The sequence below is a fragment of the Prinia subflava genome, chromosome 3 (assembly GCF_021018805.1).
Source record: "Prinia subflava isolate CZ2003 ecotype Zambia chromosome 3, Cam_Psub_1.2, whole genome shotgun sequence".
NCBI classification, from domain to species: Eukaryota; Metazoa; Chordata; class Aves; order Passeriformes; family Cisticolidae; genus Prinia; species Prinia subflava.
This window is the reverse complement of record NC_086249.1, coordinates 76,788,121-76,807,730: the sequence shown is the minus strand read 5'-3', so window position 1 is coordinate 76,807,730 and position 19,610 is coordinate 76,788,121. Positions and strand designations below refer to the sequence as shown.

The window sequence follows — 19,610 nt, the reverse complement described above, 5'->3', positions numbered from 1 at the left end:
CACAACATAACAGGCAATGGAAATGCTGTCCTTCCTGCTGGTTTTCGACAAGCTCCCAGGGAAAGCGGTGCCAAGGCAAGTGAGAGAAATTCTGGACAGTAGTGGATTGTTTGATAAATTTCATCCTGGATTCAGCCACAGCCATGCTACTGAGGCTGCCCTTGTCAAAGTCATAAATGGTTTGAATGCCACTGCTGAAAAGGAAGCCTGGCCTTGTTTGTACTATCAGATCTAGCCGTGGGGGGGTTGTTCTGTAAAAGGCTGGATTCTGCTGCAGTGCCTAGGTGACTGCCTAGTGTTGACTGAGAATGCGTTGAAATCGTTCCAGCGGTACTTGATTGCTTTCCCCAATCAACAGAGTAGGGTAAATTCTCCTCGAGAGCAGCCAGTTTCACATAATGACACTTGATCCCAGGGAGAATTCACCAGCGGCCTGACTTAGTTGGCTCTAATGCTTTATGCTCTTTCTCTTGCCATTCAGAGAGATATATGAGATGCATTACAGCAGTGTATTAGAATTCCTTTTTGGCTTTGTTGAAGAGGACTATATTTCTAAAAGTACCAACAATCAGATACTCAAAAACAAAAGACTTTCTTGTGCAGTTTAATAAAGATAAAACATTTGTTTCTACATGTTATTTGGAAGTCAGACTTCTTTTTAATTTTCTTTTTTAACAAGGAGTCTGAATTCTATTTGTAAATCTGGAATGAAAGTGCTGATGCCAATAGATTCATACAGTTGTAACTAACTGAAGAGAGCGAATCTGACCCAATTGTCTGAAAACCAGAAGTCACTGAGTAAGTTTCCTTGCGACTTCAGTATACATTCATGACCAGTAAACATAGAGTCTCCAGTGCTGCTTCTGCCTCTCACAGACACTCCAGTTCAACCAGTTGCCTAGTACTTGGTTCAGGCTATAGCAAGGCTGTGATCTGCAAAGGGATTGCAAAGCTGACATCAAAAACCTGAAAAGGGTTTTAGCCACAGATCTTTCTGAATCTCATCAGTGGGAAAACACATTTGCTCCTCCTCAAGATGCCTCTCATCAATAATATATAGTATCTGAAATTAGCATCCCTCCAGTAAGATTACCTGTAATATGTCCAGTCTGAGATTATCACCAATGTAACTAAATAGGTCAAGCTGCAGAGGAGGTTCGCATGGACCTTCTCATTTGTAGAAGAGATGGGTCCTTGGTCACTGTAACTTCAGAGCCTGTAAAATCAGAATATGACTAACAAACCTCATAGATAAAAAATGTGCAGTATGCAAAAGGCTATCCAGAATAATTAATTTATGCATTAGTTTTCTCATGTGTCTGCATATGTCCGTGAGCTCAGGCAACCTCTTATCTTCAAGGATGCCATAAAAGAGGGTGTTTTTCTTATTTTTTTACTTCACAACATAATAATTTACACTGGTATACTGAATTTAAAAAGAGAGATTATGCTCATGTACAGTGGAAACCTAAACAAAACTGAACTTGAAACCTTTAATTCTCATTAAAAAAAAAAAAAGTAAATAATTAATTTTAAGCACCTCTTTTTGTTACTAAAATGATACAAAAACATACATTGAATCTCTTGGACACTTCAGCTTCCCATTTTCACCTAACCTGCACATTAGTTATCTGAATAGAAAGGTCATTAACATGTAGCAATAAATTGAAGAATAGTATTTCAAAGGTGGTGCAAAGACATCAGAATTTGACTTGGCATGTTTATTAACACTACTGAACAAGTTCTGTTTAAGAAGCTAATAAAAATGATACCCCATCCATTTTTTCCCAATGCATCTTAATTTCTGTTAGGCATGTCCTGATTTTTAAATCAATCGTGTATTTTCCTATGGAAATACGTTAACGTAAACGTTAACATGGAGAATATATTTATGCTTTGCTTTAAAATGGCATTTTAATAGCTTCTTTTTTATATTAGATTTTGCAAGCAGCTTGGTACAAACCAATGACTTCAGTTTCTGTGTTATGTTTAGCCATCCCATAGCAGGGCCCTCAGTGCAAGTCTTCTTGGTTCAGGAATGTTCATGCCTCCTGCTAATACCTTCATTGCTAATCATAACTCAGGAGAATAAATCCTGCTGCAAGTTGAAAACCATTTTACAATTAACGTATAAATAAGTCGACCATAATTACATTGTGTTACCTCACTTTGTTTTTACATTAGCCTCTTACCATGCTTCAGGCAAGAAAATTAGACATATAGTGCTGGGTGATATATAGGAAGGAAATGTTGGAGAGGATGTATTTTAATGACCTGAGTTTGACAAGCTCATGTAAAAGTTCATCACTTTCATCATTTCTGAGAGATGAGATTTGGTTTGTTGATTTGTTCTACTTGGCTTTGCTTTTTGGGTCTTCATAACAAACCATCTTTCCTAGGTCATTGCACAAGACAAAGAGAAACAGAACTTAATATTTTTTTAGGAATTCTTTCACTGTTTCTGAAAACATAGCTGTTTTTCTGCATCAAGCTAACACTGTTTCAATGTGTAATATTTTATAATTGACCAAGACCAGTTTCAGATGGTTCTTCTTATTAAGAATGTCTTCTGGGGCATAGGAAGTATTTGCAGTAGGTTATGAGATACTGGGACACAAAGCTGTCTAGTCTGCTTTCCGCCCTAACAGGTAGAGTAAGCAGGGTGAAATTTCACTCTGCGAGAGAATAATATTTTAAAGAGAGTTGGAACAAAGGAACTGCTTTTCATATCAACAAGTTTTTTAGGACAGGAATTGTTCTAAATTAGCCAGACTTTGAATTTCACTTCTATCTAGTTATATTTAGCCTTTCTTCTCTTCAAAATAAGATTGAATAACTTTGTCTGATGCAATTAAATGTCCTTAAAACTGTGTGCACATAAGTAGAAAGAAACACACTAAGTAAATACACTGTTCAAATAGCCTTACGTTCTTAAGGAAGTTATAAGGCTGCCCTCTTCTGTCAAGAGGTTCCCCCTTGTTCCCACTTACTTCAGTTTTGGATCTGAGCGTGTTCTTACTGCTATGAGCATGAGTGTTTTACTCATCCATGTCACTTCACTTTTTAGATCTGCATCTTCTTTGACTGACACAAAACATTTTGCTAAATATATGTGCTCAGAAATCTCATTTCAAGGAAAAAAAGTTAGGAATATGATTTTTGGGGGCTGGAATAATCTTGAGGCCTTTTCTGCCTCACCCCACACCTCCAGCAGGGAGGCTGGCATTGCACAAGGAGTTGGGAGGGAGCACAGCTGGAACAGCTGAACCCTGCTGACCTCACCATGTGATGTCATGCTCACATAAAAAGCTCAGAGAAGAAGGAAGAAGGGGTGAACATTTGGAATGATGGCATCTGTCTACCCAAGTCACTGATAATCACCTTGTTTTCCATGAGATGGCTAAACACCTGTCTGCCCATGGGAAGCAGTGGAGGAATTTCTTGTTCTGCTTTCCTTTATCTGTTAGTCTGTCTTTATCTAAATGCACAAGTTTTCTTACTTTCTTACCCTTATGTGCTTTTACTCTCCTGATTCTCTCCCCTATCTGATGGGAGTGAGTGAGGAGTGAGTGAGTGAGTGAGTGAGTGAGTGAGTGAGTGAGTGAGTGAGTGAGTGAAGCTGAGTCGCCTATTGGAGTTAACATACAACACATTGCTGAGTGGCAATAATAACATCATTTACAACACCAAGCCCTTAAAAGCATGAGTAGTAAAAACATCAGAGTTCATACTCCAGATACTCAGGAGTATCTCATTTTCTTGAGATGAGGACAAAGGAATGATGCTCTAACCAATATGAAGAAAATTATTTTGCAAGTCAAAACTTCCCTCTCTGAGAGAGACAAGGATGTAGTAACCACAGTATAAGCTGAGAAGAACCAGGACATATTTTAGCTGAGTAGAGAAAGAAGGTCACCTCCCACATATATGATACAGGAACAATCTGCAGGGTCAGGAAATGTGAAGACTTTTATGAGAGGCAATGACTGAAGATGCAAGGTTATGGTCTGAAATGATACAGCAAATGGCTGTTTCCACAGTGACTTATAAAGGTGCCATAGGGGGAGAGCTTGTAGGAGGAGATGAAGAAATTAGCTTCAGCCCTGAGGAGCTCACTAACGTGGTGACAAGGAGACATCAGTTTGTTTCCAGTTTGAATGAGAGTGGATAAATCAGGTTACAAACACACTTTTGAATTTCAGGACAGCAACAGAAGTTGAATTTATGCCCTGCAGTCAGTAGGTCAGGCAGGTCAAGGAAGGGATGGAATCTCTCAGATCTGTTTGAGGAGAAATCAATGGAGAAATTGGCACGAGCAATGCCAGTGGAATTGCAGCAGGTGGCCCAGCACTGAGTCAGAGATGAACTCCAGGAAGCAAAAGTAAACAGCACTCAGCATGCTTACAGATAAGAGGGACAAGAGCAAGATGTAGCTGTGGAGGCAAGCAGGTTCAGTGCGTGTTTTCGGAGTGGAGAGATTAAACACACACTTGTTTTGAGAGGAGGGAGAAGCCAAGGCAAATAACAATATACACAGAGGAACAGAAAAAGAGGTAAGCAAGCACCAGGGAGAGGAGAAGACAGAATATCTTGTTCTGCTTAACGCGTGTATCCATTTTGCCGATCAAAACTGCACTAATTTGGGAAGCAGTTTATATAATCTATAAAAATGCATTTTATTAGCCTTTCTTTACTTGAATCACTGACTTCTAAAGAATGACAAAGCCATAAATGCTATTGTCTCCACAGGCAGCAATTTGAAAATAGAAGATGCATGGTTACACCATAAGTGTATTTTCTTCATAAAAATGTTTGCAAATCAAGTTTAAAATAAGGGAAAAATAACCTTAAAATATGCCGCGCTTCAGAAAATAATAAAATGTCTTCTTATTTTCCCCTGGTAGACCACGCAATGCAGATTACTTTATGCAGGAAGCTAAACGGAAGAAGCATAAAGCAGATGCAATGGTGAGAACATTTTCTTTCCAGTTACATTGCTCCAAATAATTTTTGTAATGCAGTTTCTTCATCAGTGCAGTGTTGCTGGGGTAATTATAAAATCTATTATAAGCATGGCTAGGCTTGTTAAATTAAGAAATGTTTATATAATCAAATGTTCATAGCCCAATAAACTATGACTTAACAAATAATGACTTACTGAGATAAAGGCCTGGATAAATAAAACGTTCCATTTATCCCTTTGCTTTAATTAGTTACTATAGTAATGGAGGCTGCATAAAGAATCCACATACCTATCTTCTCAGTTTAACTAGCTGCCTAGGTCCTATAATTGCATCTCCAAATTTGGTCTGGTAGCTGAGGTATTTGTACTTTTTTTTAAAGAGCTTTGGCTTTTCAGAGCCAAAAGAATCCTGGTTTCATGGCAGATGTTTCCCAACATAATCAGAAGCACACAAGGAAGCTTTGTAATCCTAGAGGAACACCTAGCACACAAAGTACTGTTGCAACAAACAGATTCTTGACCCTGGCTTTGACCTGTCTAAAAATATAGGCAGTGAGAAAAAGGGGAATCTGAGGGTATATGGAGCACTGAAGAGATGCTTGTCTTTCCAAACAGATGGGTGCAACTAAGTATGCAGTGCTGCAGCAGAGCTCTGCTTAGCTGTCCCTCAGTTCTCTCCAAGGCAGTGTTTGTCCAGTGCCACAGATAAGCCAGCACAACATGAGGTCTTTGGGGTGGCAGTATATGGAGTGGGACCCTGCATTAGCGTGGCTGCTTTGCAGGTGGGGCTAGCTGCATTCCTGCCTTGCTCTGTCAGAAAGACCCTTTGCTGTCCAACCATCAGGAAAAAAGAAAGGTGGCTCAGAGCCTCTGTTTCTTCACCTCTTTTTTTGTCAGCTGTGCAGAATGTAGAAAGGCCAAAGAAGCAGAAGCAGGTCCTTAATTTAGAATGCTAACATCAAGTTTTACACTCTACCTGAGTTTATTAGCACAAATTTCTATGGTTTATTCAGTTCCATATTACTCTAAAGTGAGTCTTAAAATCAGAAAATATTGTGGAGAAGTACAAATGGTGCCTTTTAGTGTGTTACTTTAAACAGAATGGAAAGGATCACTTAATATGCAAAGGAAATTCTTAGCCTGGAGGGAAATATTTTTATGGTAGACTCCCCGAAAGAGGAGTTGCAAGCACTATTCTCTGCTGTGCCACAAGTTTGCTATATGGAAGTCACCTAGGCACAGTTTAAATAGCATTCTATCAGTATCAGGTGGTTGAAATATCCTCCACATTCAGCTTCCCTCACAGTGGACTAGCACCTTACTTACACCTTGTGAACAGCCCTTTGCAGGTGCTTCCTCTCCCTCCCTGGCTGTGTAGGCATCCTGGGGAAAATGCCATATTGCCAAAATGCCTCCAGGCACTTTCAATCACCTTGCTGGGCTCGACACCTCCTACTTTGGCACTGCACTACCTGACACAGGCACTTAGAGTGAGCAGCTTGAAAATTACTCTAAGTCTCTCTGCTCCTCAGTCCCCCATCTGTGAAATTGGGATAATAGCACTTCCACCCGCACTGGAGCATCAGGGGGAGAAATATAATAAAAAGTTTGTGAAGTTCTCTGGTACGATCGCAGTGGGAGTCATATAAGAACCTAAAATAGATTGAAGCTAGTGTGCCATTCCAAAGTTACTATTTAAAATCTTTATCCCTTGGAAAAGAATAAGGTCCATTAACCTTTCACTGTGTGCATCAGATTTCAACCAAATGCATCTAGTCCATTAATGGGCTTTATGTACCGCAGGAGTTCTGACTGAAGGAGAGAGAAGTCAAGACAGGGAGGTATTAGTATGATTCATCTCTCTCTTCACATCAAAAGTGAAATTCTGAGGACAGATGAGTGGCATGTAAGTGTACACATATGAACATAAGATGCATATTTGCATATACAGTGTTACTGAGGACATGCATGTATCTGCATGTAAGTGCACAAATACACACATAAAGTCAAAGAAGTACCAAAAATAGGAGAAGAAATGGGGCAGGGAAGGAGGATGGCAGAAGATGCTGAGGGAGCAAAGCAGTCCCTGAAAGAGAAGGAGGATATAGAAAGCAAATTCCTGACAAGAGGAGAACAATGCTGGAAATGGTATAAAGGGGTATAAATGGGATAAAGAGGACAGGAGAACAGAGATGAGCCTTTGTAGAAGAGTTGGTAGTCAAAGTAATTCTCTTCTCTTAGTTCTCAATATCCATTACCATTCTTTTTTGAGTGATAAAAAATTACACTTGTAAGGATAAAAAACTACACTTTCATTTTAATGAAAGATGAAAGCTGGAACAAAAGGCAGTATGAGTTTGTGGAATTTCCAGCACTGGTAGAGCTTTGACAAACACTATTGGAAATGTCCTAGGCAGAGCTGACCTTTCTTTGGACACAAGAGTGTGGAATAAATAATACCTCAGAGCCTTTTCTAGCTCTGTTTTCTGTATCTTATGATTTTCACTGATGCACAAAGTTTGATGGGTATTAGCTTTCTCACAGAAAAAATTGTGAACCTGAGGATATATAAACTTGTGTTAAGTTTACAGTATTTGTTGAGAAAATCCCATCAAACGTAACAACATCTTGATGATTATACTACATCTCTGTGTCCTTGTTTTTTCTCTCTAGGTGGAGAAGTTTGGAAAGGCACTGAATTATACAGAAGCAGCACTATCGTTTATTGAGTGTGGAAATGCAATGGAACAAGGCCCAATGGAATCTAAATCCCCTTATACCATGTATTCAGAAACAGTTGAACTCATCAGGTAGGAAAAGAAGGAGATGACCACAGGGGTCATTTACTCTGTGCAAACATGCTCATCTGCATTACCACCTATTTTCATACATGTGGTAAAAGGGTAGAAGTGAACTCCACACAAGGACTTGGTTAGTCATGTATAATGTACATGTATTGTCTGTGATTTCTTTGGAAATTAAATCAAGAGACTGAAGAATGAAAAAAAAATTAAAGAAAGAAACAATAACACAAACAACCCCAAATATTTTCCTATTAGTTGAGCTGCAAATTACTTTAAGAGTTTCATGATGTAAGTCCAGAGCTACTCAGTGGAGGAAACCAGTAATCCATAATAACAAAACATTCTCATGGAGTGGTAACTTGAAAAATATTGCAACATGTTTAAGATTGCCATTTAAAGATTACCTGAAAGATGATGTGAACAGTGATAGAAAAATGGACACTCAAAGCCCATTTGATGTGTGTGCTCCTAATGCAGCCAGTGAAGTCAGGAGAGCAGCTCACCCCAGAGCTACCCCTACCTTTAGTCACCTTCGTGGCTCTCCAAACGGGGCAGTCTAGAATTCAGTGCCATCCACAGGCCCTCTGAAGAAAGTATGTCTCTTAAGTCCTTTTCTCCATTATAGCTGGTACTTAAAATTACTGTTATTGGCAGTGTCATTGGCAGAGTAAACAAAGGTCAAAATCATTGCAGCAGCTGAGGGACTCTGCAAGAGAGTGACCCCAGATACACCAGTGGAGAATCTGCACTGACACTGACCATGATACCATTCCTCAGGACAGTCAGCCATGCAGTTCTTGTCAGGATTAAGCTCATAGAAAGTAACACATTTTCATTTTTAATCATATTCATAATGAATCAGAGCTTCTAAAACAAAAGCATTCTTTTGGACTTAGTGTTGATGTGAATATTTTCTCGCATGTTAATAATTCCACTGGCATTTTATTCCACTTAGGGCTGTCTTCTCATGCATTTCAGTGGATTGAGGCCAGCTTTCTAACTGGAAAATTATTGAACAAAATCAAATACTTTTTTTTTCTGTAATAGAATAGTATATTCCATCTCTACAATTTTTTCCTTCTTTTTTTTTCCATCTCTGTAATTTCTCCTTTTATTTTTTTTTCCAAAAGGCAGAAGGCTCTTTCTTTGTCTACCCTGTCTTTTCTCATGGTAGTAAATATATGGTCCTAACTCTGGAAATGAATTTTGCTTGCAGATCCATAGCTTTCAATAATGTGTATAGCTGTGGCCGTGTTGTAATGTGAATTGCTGTTGATCTCGCTGCAACTCAGAAAAATAGGTGATTTGCTAGGTATGCCTGTAGAAACAAAATGTTCATACTTAATCTTTGCACAGATACCAGAATTAGAATTTGAAAGCAAAGGTAAGAAAAAATCACAAGCAGCTAATTGTAGGGAATAGGTATTTTTCTGGAAGTGAGCCCAGAAGCACTGTGTGTTGTTCTAACCTTGTCTGTTGTTCAGGTATTCAGCTGGAAGCTGAGATTTCCAGAAACCAATTTGTGATTGCATAGCACATACACTCTTGAAACACCAGTGCTACCTCTGTGGATCTTTAATATTTATAGAGTTTGAATGTAATGTCATGTGAGCAAAAATAGCTCTGAGCCACATGTTCTCCCTCTGCCGTGCTGTGCTCGGAGGAGCAAATCTGGGTAGACACACTCAGAACTGGCAGGGTGAGGTCAGCACCAGCTTGCAGGCAGGCTGGCTGCCTTCAAACGCTCCAAACCCCTTTCTGCGTGAACTCTGTGTAACTGGGTCTCTGCAGCAGCAGAGGTTATTTTGGTAGGACAGTGTCACCTCGCCAGCTAGGCTCCCCTGTGGACGGATGGATGGTCAAGGGAGTTCATGGCTGCGTAGAGTGCAGGGATGCACTGCTAGTGGCAAAAGAGCTCTGAAACACAACCAGGAAAAACACATGTGTGTCTGGTAACTTGAACAAATATGTATAAAGGGGCAGATCAAACAACATTGGCAGCATAGCTCTCTGATCAGTAATATAAAGCTGTCTCAGTTAACTCATGTTGGCTTTTTTCTTCTTGCTTAAGGTATGCAGTGAGACTAAAAACCCACTCAGGCCCCAACGCCACGCCAGAAGACAAACAGCTGGTAGCATTATGGTTAGTAGATCGAGCTTTCCTCAAAAAGCTTCTTTTCTCCAATGAGCCAGTTCTTGAAAGTCAGATGTTGGATGCAGTCAGATAGAATTATGTTCTCTATTGAAATTAAGAGAATACTTTCTTCTCTGGAAAGGTCCAGCCCTTGTATCACTGTACCAAGTCTGCATTATGTCTCTGTAAATAAGAAATTCATACTTATTTATTGACTGTGACAGGTTGGCTATGGTACGTCGGTGTAATTAATTTTTAAATGCCTGATGGTTTGTTGTTTTTATGAGTGATGCACTTTTGTACCAACAGCTCGGTAAGTTCTTTTGTGGCTGACATTTTAGGCTCAATAATCATAAATTATATTTATATTATATGAAGGGCAATATGGTGATGGAGATAATTAAGCCTCTTGGATTGTCTATTAAACAGATTTCTAAATATATATGTAAGCACCTTAGATTCTATAGGATGGCTTCTGATTGCTAGTAAAATACTTGAATGTTATTAAAATCAATTTTTAATTTAATATCTTTGTAGTTAATACATAAAATACCTATTACATGGTTACTGAGTCTCAGTAAGTGGACATTTACAATCAGCAAGTGTGTTTTTAACATCTATTAACCATCTGTTAAAAATCCAAATTAAATGCATCTTTAGCCTCCATAAAGAAGGAGTCCTAATTAATCATTTGTATAAAAAGGAAGAAAATATTCAGAGATGCTTTTTTTTTTTTTTTTGCCTTTCTCTGTCACTGGTTTTCTGTGCCATCGGGAGGCCCACAGAATTCATTAGTGGCGATTGCTTTAAAAATGCTTAGGTGGGAAAATGACTAAAGAACGGTTTAAAAAGGACATATAAAGCCATATTACAAAGGCTTGCTGAGAGCTGCCGGAGCGCTTCGGTGCGTGCGGAAGCACATCCAAATTCAGGGAGCCGCCGCATCTGTTCCAGCAGGAGAAAGGTCAGCGCGAGGGAAAGCAGACGGAGCCTTCTCTGGGCGATGAATGGCAATCTTAACTCACCGTCTGCCAGCCAGCAGATGAGCTGACACCATTTGCATATGTGCTGTACCTGTGAAGGTGACAGAGGGAGAGCGATGGCGGTGGCTGCCGCCGGGCCCGGCGGGCAGGCTGCCAGCCCGGCCGCCTCTCCTGGGGAGACACTGTCCTCCAGCGGCCGCGGCCGGCACTTCACCGCCGCGCTGCCTCCCCAGCCCTGCCTGCCGCGGCGATTTTTCAGGGACGATTTGCTAATTCGAGGCGTTCGCTGAGTTGTGGGCAGCTCTTTGGCGAGGGGGAGCACTCTGCACTTCCAAACTCAAGGCACCTTCTGGTGCTCCGGGGTGGCTCCAAGACTAAATACTGCTTTTAAAAACGAGGCCTCTGCTGCTAAAGGACAAGCAAAACACATAGGGTTTTTGCTTCAAAAGCAGTGTTACGATGGGGCACTTTCACACTTGCCCCAGTTTTCCCATTTTTTTAAATCCAGAAACCTTGCTGAGAAGAGGTGGTGGTGATTCTCAATTTGGAAAATACACTGGTACACCCAAAGCCACTAGTAAAGTATATGTGTCCTGAATACTGACTATTGTGGTACATAACTATAGTCAATAGCCATTACTCTCATTTAATTATGTAGTTTTAAAGTGTGTGGCGCTCTGCAGACTAACGAGGAGCACAGGGGCAGACAGTACCAGTACAGCACTTTGAGTTTTTCAGCTGGTTTCCTCTGAGGGCCAGATCAGGCAAGTGGCCTGGCGATAGCCTCCAGGCTCCAACACAATCTCTGTTCTGGTTTCCTACAGAAAAGCTTGGCCACTGAAATCTGTGGCAGATCCAAGGTTTCCCTTTATCCCAGACATCTCCAGCTGCTGGAAGGCACCACTGGTGTATACAAAATACATCTGCTATAACTCAAGTTCACTATACAGGCTCCAGGCTATGGCAATAAAGTCCCAAGATAAGATATCTCAGAAAGCTGTTTATGCATTTGCAAGAAAAAAATACCAGAAAAAGTATATTTAGTTCCAGGATGTCTCTTTTCATAGGAGAGGCTTTTGGTCAAGAGTGCAGGCTTCAAGCCAGAATGAAGGCCTGGGAGCCCAGACCCTTCTGAGTATAGTTTGTTTAGTACCTCACTGGTAGCATTTGTCAGCATGACCTGCTCTGGCTGTACTGCCTAGCTCTGCTCACGAATGCATGGCAAACTGTGAAGTACTGTCAACAAATGGTGATAAAAACTGTAAGCGAGGTGCTGTCAGCCTTCCACTCTGTATTAGTCTGAGGATTTAAGATACTCAGTGGGATTTCTGTCCAGGAGTCACCCTTTCCTTTCTGCTCTCCCTTATATTCCAGTTACCGCTGCCTGGCTCTTCTGTACTGGAGGATGTTCCGACTCAAGAGAGACCACGCGGTCAAGTATTCAAAAGCGCTTATTGAGTATTTCAAGGTGCATTATTTTATGGCATGTTTTTACATCAATGTGTCTTCACAGGAGATACAGCATCTTACTAGAGCAGTAGCTGTGCTGGGATTAGCTTTTCCCTTGTGAAGTCAGTGGTGTTTTACCGTAGACTCCCATGGCAACATCTGAGCTCTACTTAGTTCAGTTATCTTCACAAGGATCCCTCTTTGAAAAATACAAACTGAGACCCTTCACAAAGGTTGATTAAATTTGTTGTACTAACAAACAGGTATTTTCAGATTATTCTTGGTCAATTGTGTAGTGCTATCTAGCTCTGTTGTGAATAGGTTTTGCAGATTTTGCTGTAAGAATCCCCTTTGGGATTACACTTCCCACAAGTTGAAGACTCTGATCTAGATCAGTCCTCAGCTGCAGCCTTCCACTCAGCAGCATCAGTAGGTAGGACAGTGCAGTGGGACTTACCCAGGGAACTGTCAAACAGCCCACACTGAGTTCAGCAGGAGTTGTACAGAAGCATCAGAGGGCAGACAGACCACCTGCCACGTACTTGACATGGCACTGTTGGCTTCCCCCTCCTGCTTTGCTTCACCTGTTACTGCTTCTATTTTTCATTTCTGATAAGTCCAAGCACTGTTTATTTTCAAAAAGACTGGAAGTCTCTCAAAGTATTTTACTATATTTTCTTTGACAGGCAGCCTTTCTCTGGAAAGTATCTCAAGCACAAAATCTTTCAGGTGAAGCTCACCTTGTAGTCAATCCATCCAGCATGTGATGTACAAACACAAAAATTAGCCTTTTTCTTCCTAATTAAAAAACAACAAAGAAGAATGAACATACAAATGTTTTAAGACAAACTGCTTTGCAAGACCTGAACAGCCATTTATCTTTGAACACAGGACTCATCTGTTGGGGTTTTTTTGCAGACAGAAGAACCTTGAAATGAAAAACATCCATCTTTTGACGTTTTGTTAATAAAAAATTCAAATACAAGCACAAATGCTTATGACCAAATGCTGAGCACATGAAGACAGGGAAGGGTTGACAGATCTGTTATTGTCAAATGGAAATTGAAGTCAATGTAATTGCTTGAAAATTTAGCAATATATAATTCAACACGTTATGTTTCGCCAACAATTACTTGATTTCAGGGGAAAGAAATATGTGCCTATTGAACTACTTTATTTTTCTTGACCAGTTCAGAGAATAGCTGTATGAAGAACAGCTCTCAACCATGTAAAATGTCTCCTGCTAGCAGACAGAGACTGTTTCACAACAAACATAAAATGGACTTAGACTCTACTGTAGCAAAAAACAATTTGGGTTTTTTGCAGAGTTCCTGCTGACACAATGATAGCATAGCTTCATATTAGAAAGTATTATCACCTTTAAAAGCAAAAATTGAAAAAAATTCCATTTGCTATAATTTTCAGTGGAAAGCAGGCCAATTCTCCACTCCTTTCATATTTAGTATCTAAAAGGTTTCAAAACCAAGTGATATGAAATGCTGACTGCATTAAGAACTTCCTCATATATTATCAATCAGAGAAAGATTTTAAATCTTGTCACACATTTCGAGGGAAAATTAGACACACTTTTCTTTTAGAAAAGAAAAAAAACCTACTTAAATCTCCTATAAATGTTTTATTTCATTTATAAAAAAATGCAGCAGAGAATTAAGAAGAAGGCACAGATATTCAGGAGCCAGGTACATATGAGAGCATAAAGAAACCAGGAGAATTGGTTGCAGTAGGGAAAGTGGAGATAAGAGATGGTCCCTTACAACATTGTACTCTTTAGAATCCTTACCCCCACCTTTCTGGTGCAGAACTGAGAGGAAACTGAAGCAATATACATAAAACATGAGAAAAAAGGTGTTTGGGAAGTTGTACAGTAAGGCACAGGTTGGTTACATTTACATTGGAAGTATCCTTGACTCCAGTGTTCAAATTTTGCTGCTTCCAACACTGTAAGTAAACAACAGGTACTCAGTTTCCATTATACTAGAAAGATGAAGACAAGTAGTTCTGAGAGGCATCAGAAAAGAAAGGGGAAAAAATAATCTATTCTGTAGCAGGATCAAATGCTGAGGATTCCCAGATTGGTTCTATTTAAGATGGTAAATGAGGAATTTTCCTTTTTCATCTTTTCACACCATAGCTTTTCCTGTCAAAAGAAAAACAAAACAAAACAAAACAAAACAAAAACAAAAAAAACAAAAACCAAAAAAAAAAAAAAAAAAAAAAAAAAAAAAAAAACAAAAAAACAAAAAAACAAAAAAAAAAAAACAAAAAAAAAAAAAAAAAAAAACCCACCCACAAAGACCTTCTGAAGGAAGAAGATCCAGCGTCAAAATGCAGGAAGAATGACAGGGTACACATAGCACTGGTATGATCACTGCTAAAATACAGCCAGTGTTGGGGTGCACGTAAAAGGTGTGGAAACCCAAGAAGCAGTTCAGAAGACACATTAAAACTGAGAAACCTTTCTGAAGAGTGGCTCAGGAGACATGAGAAGACATGTCCAGTTTAGTGCTGAATGGCTTAAGAGGTCATTGTGTACATGGAAACGGCTGATAATTTGCAGATTACATGCGGTTTTGCTGGTTTTGGAACAGAGCTAGCAAAAATCCCAGAGCTAGCACTGAAGTTAGGAAAATTCAGTCTTGAAACTGTGAAACAGCATTTGTTTTTCTAAGTGTGAGGCCTGCTAAACATAGAACAGGACACAGAAGAACAAGGAGGATAAATAAAGTCTAAGAATTTCTATGTGGTATCTGTCCTTTTTAGAAGGAATAAAATAAGATAAAATTTCAAAATAATTTATCTTCTTTTAGAAGTACCATGATTGGTGGAAAACAGACATTGCAGATTGTGTGCACTGCAGGATTACTCCTGGCCTTGAAATCCATGAACATCTGAAGCCCCTTGTCTACCATTCTCCTTCCTAAGCCATGAAAGACTAAAAGGTTTTGTACTGCTGCTACTGCTTATAAGTCCTGCAGTTTACAACACCTGCAGCCTTTCATTTAAAACTGTATCCATACACAGATCTCAAGCTGAAGGACTTTGTCTAGTCTCACATGGGTGTCAAGAAGAGAGGGCTGTTCTCCAGCACACAGTTACCAGCAGGTTTGGCTTCAGGGGGCACAAGAAAGTTACTTTCCTCCAAAGAATCCGACTGGCCATTGCTGAATGTGAGACCATGGATGGAATGGACTAGGAAAGCTTGGTTTCTTAGACATCTTTCTCTCAGGCCTAGGACTACATCAGTCACTTGGGAGAAGGGTGGAGTTTTTCCACAGGTTAAATGGTCACGAACTAGTGACTGAATCACCTCCAGCTCCTGGTGTTTTAACTACTAAAATCATTTTAGCTATCCAGTCTCCATTACTGCTGACACCTGAATTTCTCCTGCTCTGTAAATACAGTGCTTGTGCAAGGTAGTCTCTCCTCAAGCAGTGAAATTCTTTAGCCTAAGCACAGTATACCAGAGTCTTAATGACTCCAGGCATACAAGAGATCATGCTAAAGGATCAAATGGCTCCTTCTGGGATTCTCTGGGGAATCCTTCATCTATGAAAACCTCCATTCTACATGGGCAGTCTCTCTGACCTTGTGAATGCTGCCATGTTTGGACCAAGGGGAACAGCTCCATGAGGAGCAATCATGAGCAAGATTTTTGAGCTTGGTGGTTAAAACACCCACCTGAGCTGCAGATCCTCAGATGCACATCCCTCTGGATGGGCTGAGCAGATTTACACACTCTTGCAGGTCCTAGGGGAATGACATTTGTCATTGGGGGCAGGAGAGTGGGAGGAAATCTTTCTGATTTTTCTTCATCACAAGAAATTACAGCCTAAACTTTACAAAGAGTCCTGCAGCACTTCTTTTTCTGAACTCCCAGGATTTCTGTGAAAAATTTACATTTCACTTAATGTTTTTCTAATCAGTCCCTATGCCAGGGTGTTTAAAAGACTATGTTTCAAGTCTATTCTGCAGCACTGCTTCATCACAACATCAGACTAGACTGACTGGATTTATTGCATCATGAGACGCAACTGCATCACTTTCTTTACATTTCTGTACCTTTATACTCTTTAATGTTTTCATTTTGCAGTCTTATATAAATTATATGCATTTTGAATTACTTTCCTTTCCAGAATTCATCAAAAGCTGCTCAGAACCCATCCCCTTGGGGTGCCAGTGGAAAGTAAGTTGCACAGAAACTTGTATCAGATTGGCAGTTGGAAATTGGGTATTTTTACCTGGGGTATGTTTTGATACTCTCGTGGTTTCAATCCCAATACCGTTTAAATAACTGTATTACCATTGGTTTCCAGGAGCACAGGAACTCCATCACCTATGTCCCCTAGCCCTTCTCCAGTCAGTTCTGTAGGATCCCAGGGGAGCACGGGGGCCCCTTCCCCATCTCCTATCATCAGCATCCCGCAGCGCATTCACCAGATGGCCGCCAACCACGTCAGCATCACCAACAGCATCCTGCACAGCTACGACTACTGGGAGATGGCTGACAACCTGGCCAAGGAGAACAGAGGTGAGCCAGGCAAGGCCATGGACTGTTCTGGAAGACTGTCACATGATTTGGACCAGGAAAATAACTATTTTGATATGAAACCTGTCTGCAAAGTAGGACTGCAGAGATTATTTCTTTCTTCAGTTTGCTCCTAGTCTATTCCAAAACAGCCCAAAAAGGCAGTTTTGATAGCTGGCTTGTTCAGAAGAGTTGAGCTGGGACTTTTGACAGACAGGTCACAGACTTGGCTGGGAGTAGCACTTACTGCCATCTGTGTGTTTTAGAGAGGAAGGTATGTGGGAGGGAAAACAGCTTCCTGCCCCCAAAGTCATGGAGCTGCATGGGATGTGTTTAGCCAGACCATGTCAAAATGCAGGAGCACACCTCCTTTCTGCAGAAGGAATGAGCAGCCTCTAGCCTTCCCCTATCCATAGCAGACACAGATTGGAACAAGGTGCCTGCAGCAAACTTCTCTTAGGTGAACTGGTTTGCATGAGCAAATGCCTCGGCATCTGACTTCATGGTGAAGTACTCCTTGGTTTTCAGGCTAATTTGTGTATTTAGGACAGGGACATGGGCAAGATCCAAGTCAAAACACAGGCACCTAAGTGAAGGTATGTAGATATGAGTTGGGGAGCTCATCTCCCATTGCAGTTGATGGAGTTTTGTTCAATACAAACTATTTTGTTCAATACAAACAGTTCAGAGTGCTCTTCAGTCCACCCTGAAAGAGAGACAGGGATACAATTCACTGAGGTATCCTTACCTAAACTGCCACTCCAGAACTCTCCTGCACATCCTGTGTTAGATCTGCCAGTCCAGGCTGTAAGTATCAACTCCCTGAGAGCATCTCAAATGGGTACTACATGCCTCTGAGTAGACAACTGAGTTGTCACTATTCGTGGCACACAGGTTGGAACTCACTGATCTTTAAGATCCCTTCCAACCCAAACCATTCTGTGATTCTAAGTCCTGGCTGGCTAGTTAGCCAAATTACTCTTTAGGCTGGGTTGGCCACGTTGTACAGGCCTCTATTTCTCCATCATGGTAGCCTAAATATCACAAACATGTCATTGGTCATTGTCACTTGTGTGTGGACTTTTTGATCTACTTGTCCTCAATCTCAGAATAAATTTTATCCAGAGTCTGTTTGCTTTACCAAGACTCAATGAAAAGCAAAGCTGAAGAACCCACTGCTTTGTTCTTTGAAAAGAAAATTGTTGTGCATCAGCCTGTAACAACATGAACCACAGAGCTTTAAAATTAATCTCACCAGCATTAAACTTTCATTCTCATGGAATCTTCAACCTGACTCAATTTGCAAGAGAATAAAATCTGTTAAAGGGTGACAAGTAGCAAATAAAGATTCACTCTTCTGATGTGGAATCTTTTTTTTTTTCTGCAGATTTTTTTAACGACTTGGACGCATTGATGGGACCTATCACCTTGCACAGCAGTATGGAGCATTTAGTTCAGTACACTCAACAAGGACTGCACTGGGTGCGGAATAGCGCTCACTTGTCATGACTGTGTGCCATTCACATGGACAGTATCCCTTTCATGGATAATTCAGTTATTCTGGACACTGTGCTACAGAAATAGTCAGCTACAGCATTGATCCAAACAAAGGTGAACATTTCTTCAATACTGAGCAAAATTCTTCTGAGTGTAGACATGTATGTGCGCAGAGGTACAATATACAATGATGTCTCTTCAGAATGAATTGTTCTGTATCACTCTCCAAACATTTTCATACACTAGAAATACTACAAAGAACTGATCTTAATGCACAAACGTACCCTTTATATTCTTGTACTGAAAAAAACTCAGAAACCAAAATCTTATGGGTTGATTGAACTAAGTGCAATAAGCACAGATCCCTATTCAGGAAAGCTCACAATAGATTCTTAACTTTAAGCTTGTACTGAAATCCTGATGACTTCAGCAGAGCTTAAGCACATACACAAGGGCTTTCCTGAACTGGAATGAATGAGGGCAAATCGTAGACATGGAGAATTTTTACTACAAGCATGGATACGTCACAGAAGTTTCCATATTAATGTGCCATCTCCCTGTTACTTCTCTGGAGCACAGAGAGGAGTTGTGTAGTCCGCATGTAGTCGGAGAAAGACAGCATTCCTTCATGTGCAATAAGTTTCAACAAATTGCATGCATTTCTTTATCTCCTGTCTTCTTAAATAACTTTATGTCTCATTCAGCTCCTCACCGACAGTGCAACCTACAGTATCAAGCAAAAGGAAGGCCTGAAAACAGATATGCTGATAGCAAGAACTTAAAAGAGATGGTGGGAAATTGCGTTCTGTTACTGACAGTAAATAGATAAGGAAAAAATATGACCAACAGTAATCCACTTAGGAAGGAAAATGTGTGAATTTTGGCTGCACACACAGAGAAACAGATATTTGTAACAGTTGTTGGCTTTGCATGGGAAGGCTTCATCCCACAGATTTTGACTTTCATACCTTTTTCATCTAGCAGAAGCTTGCAACATTTTCTTCCAGGCTGTATGGGAGCATTACATGCAATTTCCTTTATCTAGGAAGCTGAGTTTGCTGCTCATCAGGCTAAGAACTGTTTCCTATCATAATCCGCTCACTCTTCATGCATAATCCTCAACTAGGCTTTAACGTTTCTTGATTTATGGGATGTTTTCAATTCCTGTTGACAGGCTGTGTTTTTCATGTCAGAAGAATTAATCCCACAATAATTGGAGTTTAATTTGGGTCAG

At 40.3% G+C, this 19,610-nt stretch overlaps 1 protein-coding gene across 1 annotated transcript in view; it reads left to right on the top strand.

Annotated features, from left to right (window-relative positions):
* Positions 1-19,409, top strand: part of AFF3 (ALF transcription elongation factor 3) — a 263,998-nt gene extending 244,589 nt beyond the window's left edge. Inside the window, exons 15-21 of the mRNA XM_063393447.1 lie at positions 4,905-4,968; positions 7,637-7,773; positions 9,839-9,910; positions 12,259-12,352; positions 16,488-16,537; positions 16,668-16,882; positions 18,267-19,409. Of these exons, the coding sequence (XP_063249517.1) occupies positions 4,905-4,968; positions 7,637-7,773; positions 9,839-9,910; positions 12,259-12,352; positions 16,488-16,537; positions 16,668-16,882; positions 18,267-18,388 (754 nt within the window). The 3' untranslated portion in view covers positions 18,389-19,409. The remainder of the gene's footprint in view (positions 1-4,904; positions 4,969-7,636; positions 7,774-9,838; positions 9,911-12,258; positions 12,353-16,487; positions 16,538-16,667; positions 16,883-18,266) is intronic.
* Positions 19,410-19,610: the final 201 nt, after the last annotated feature.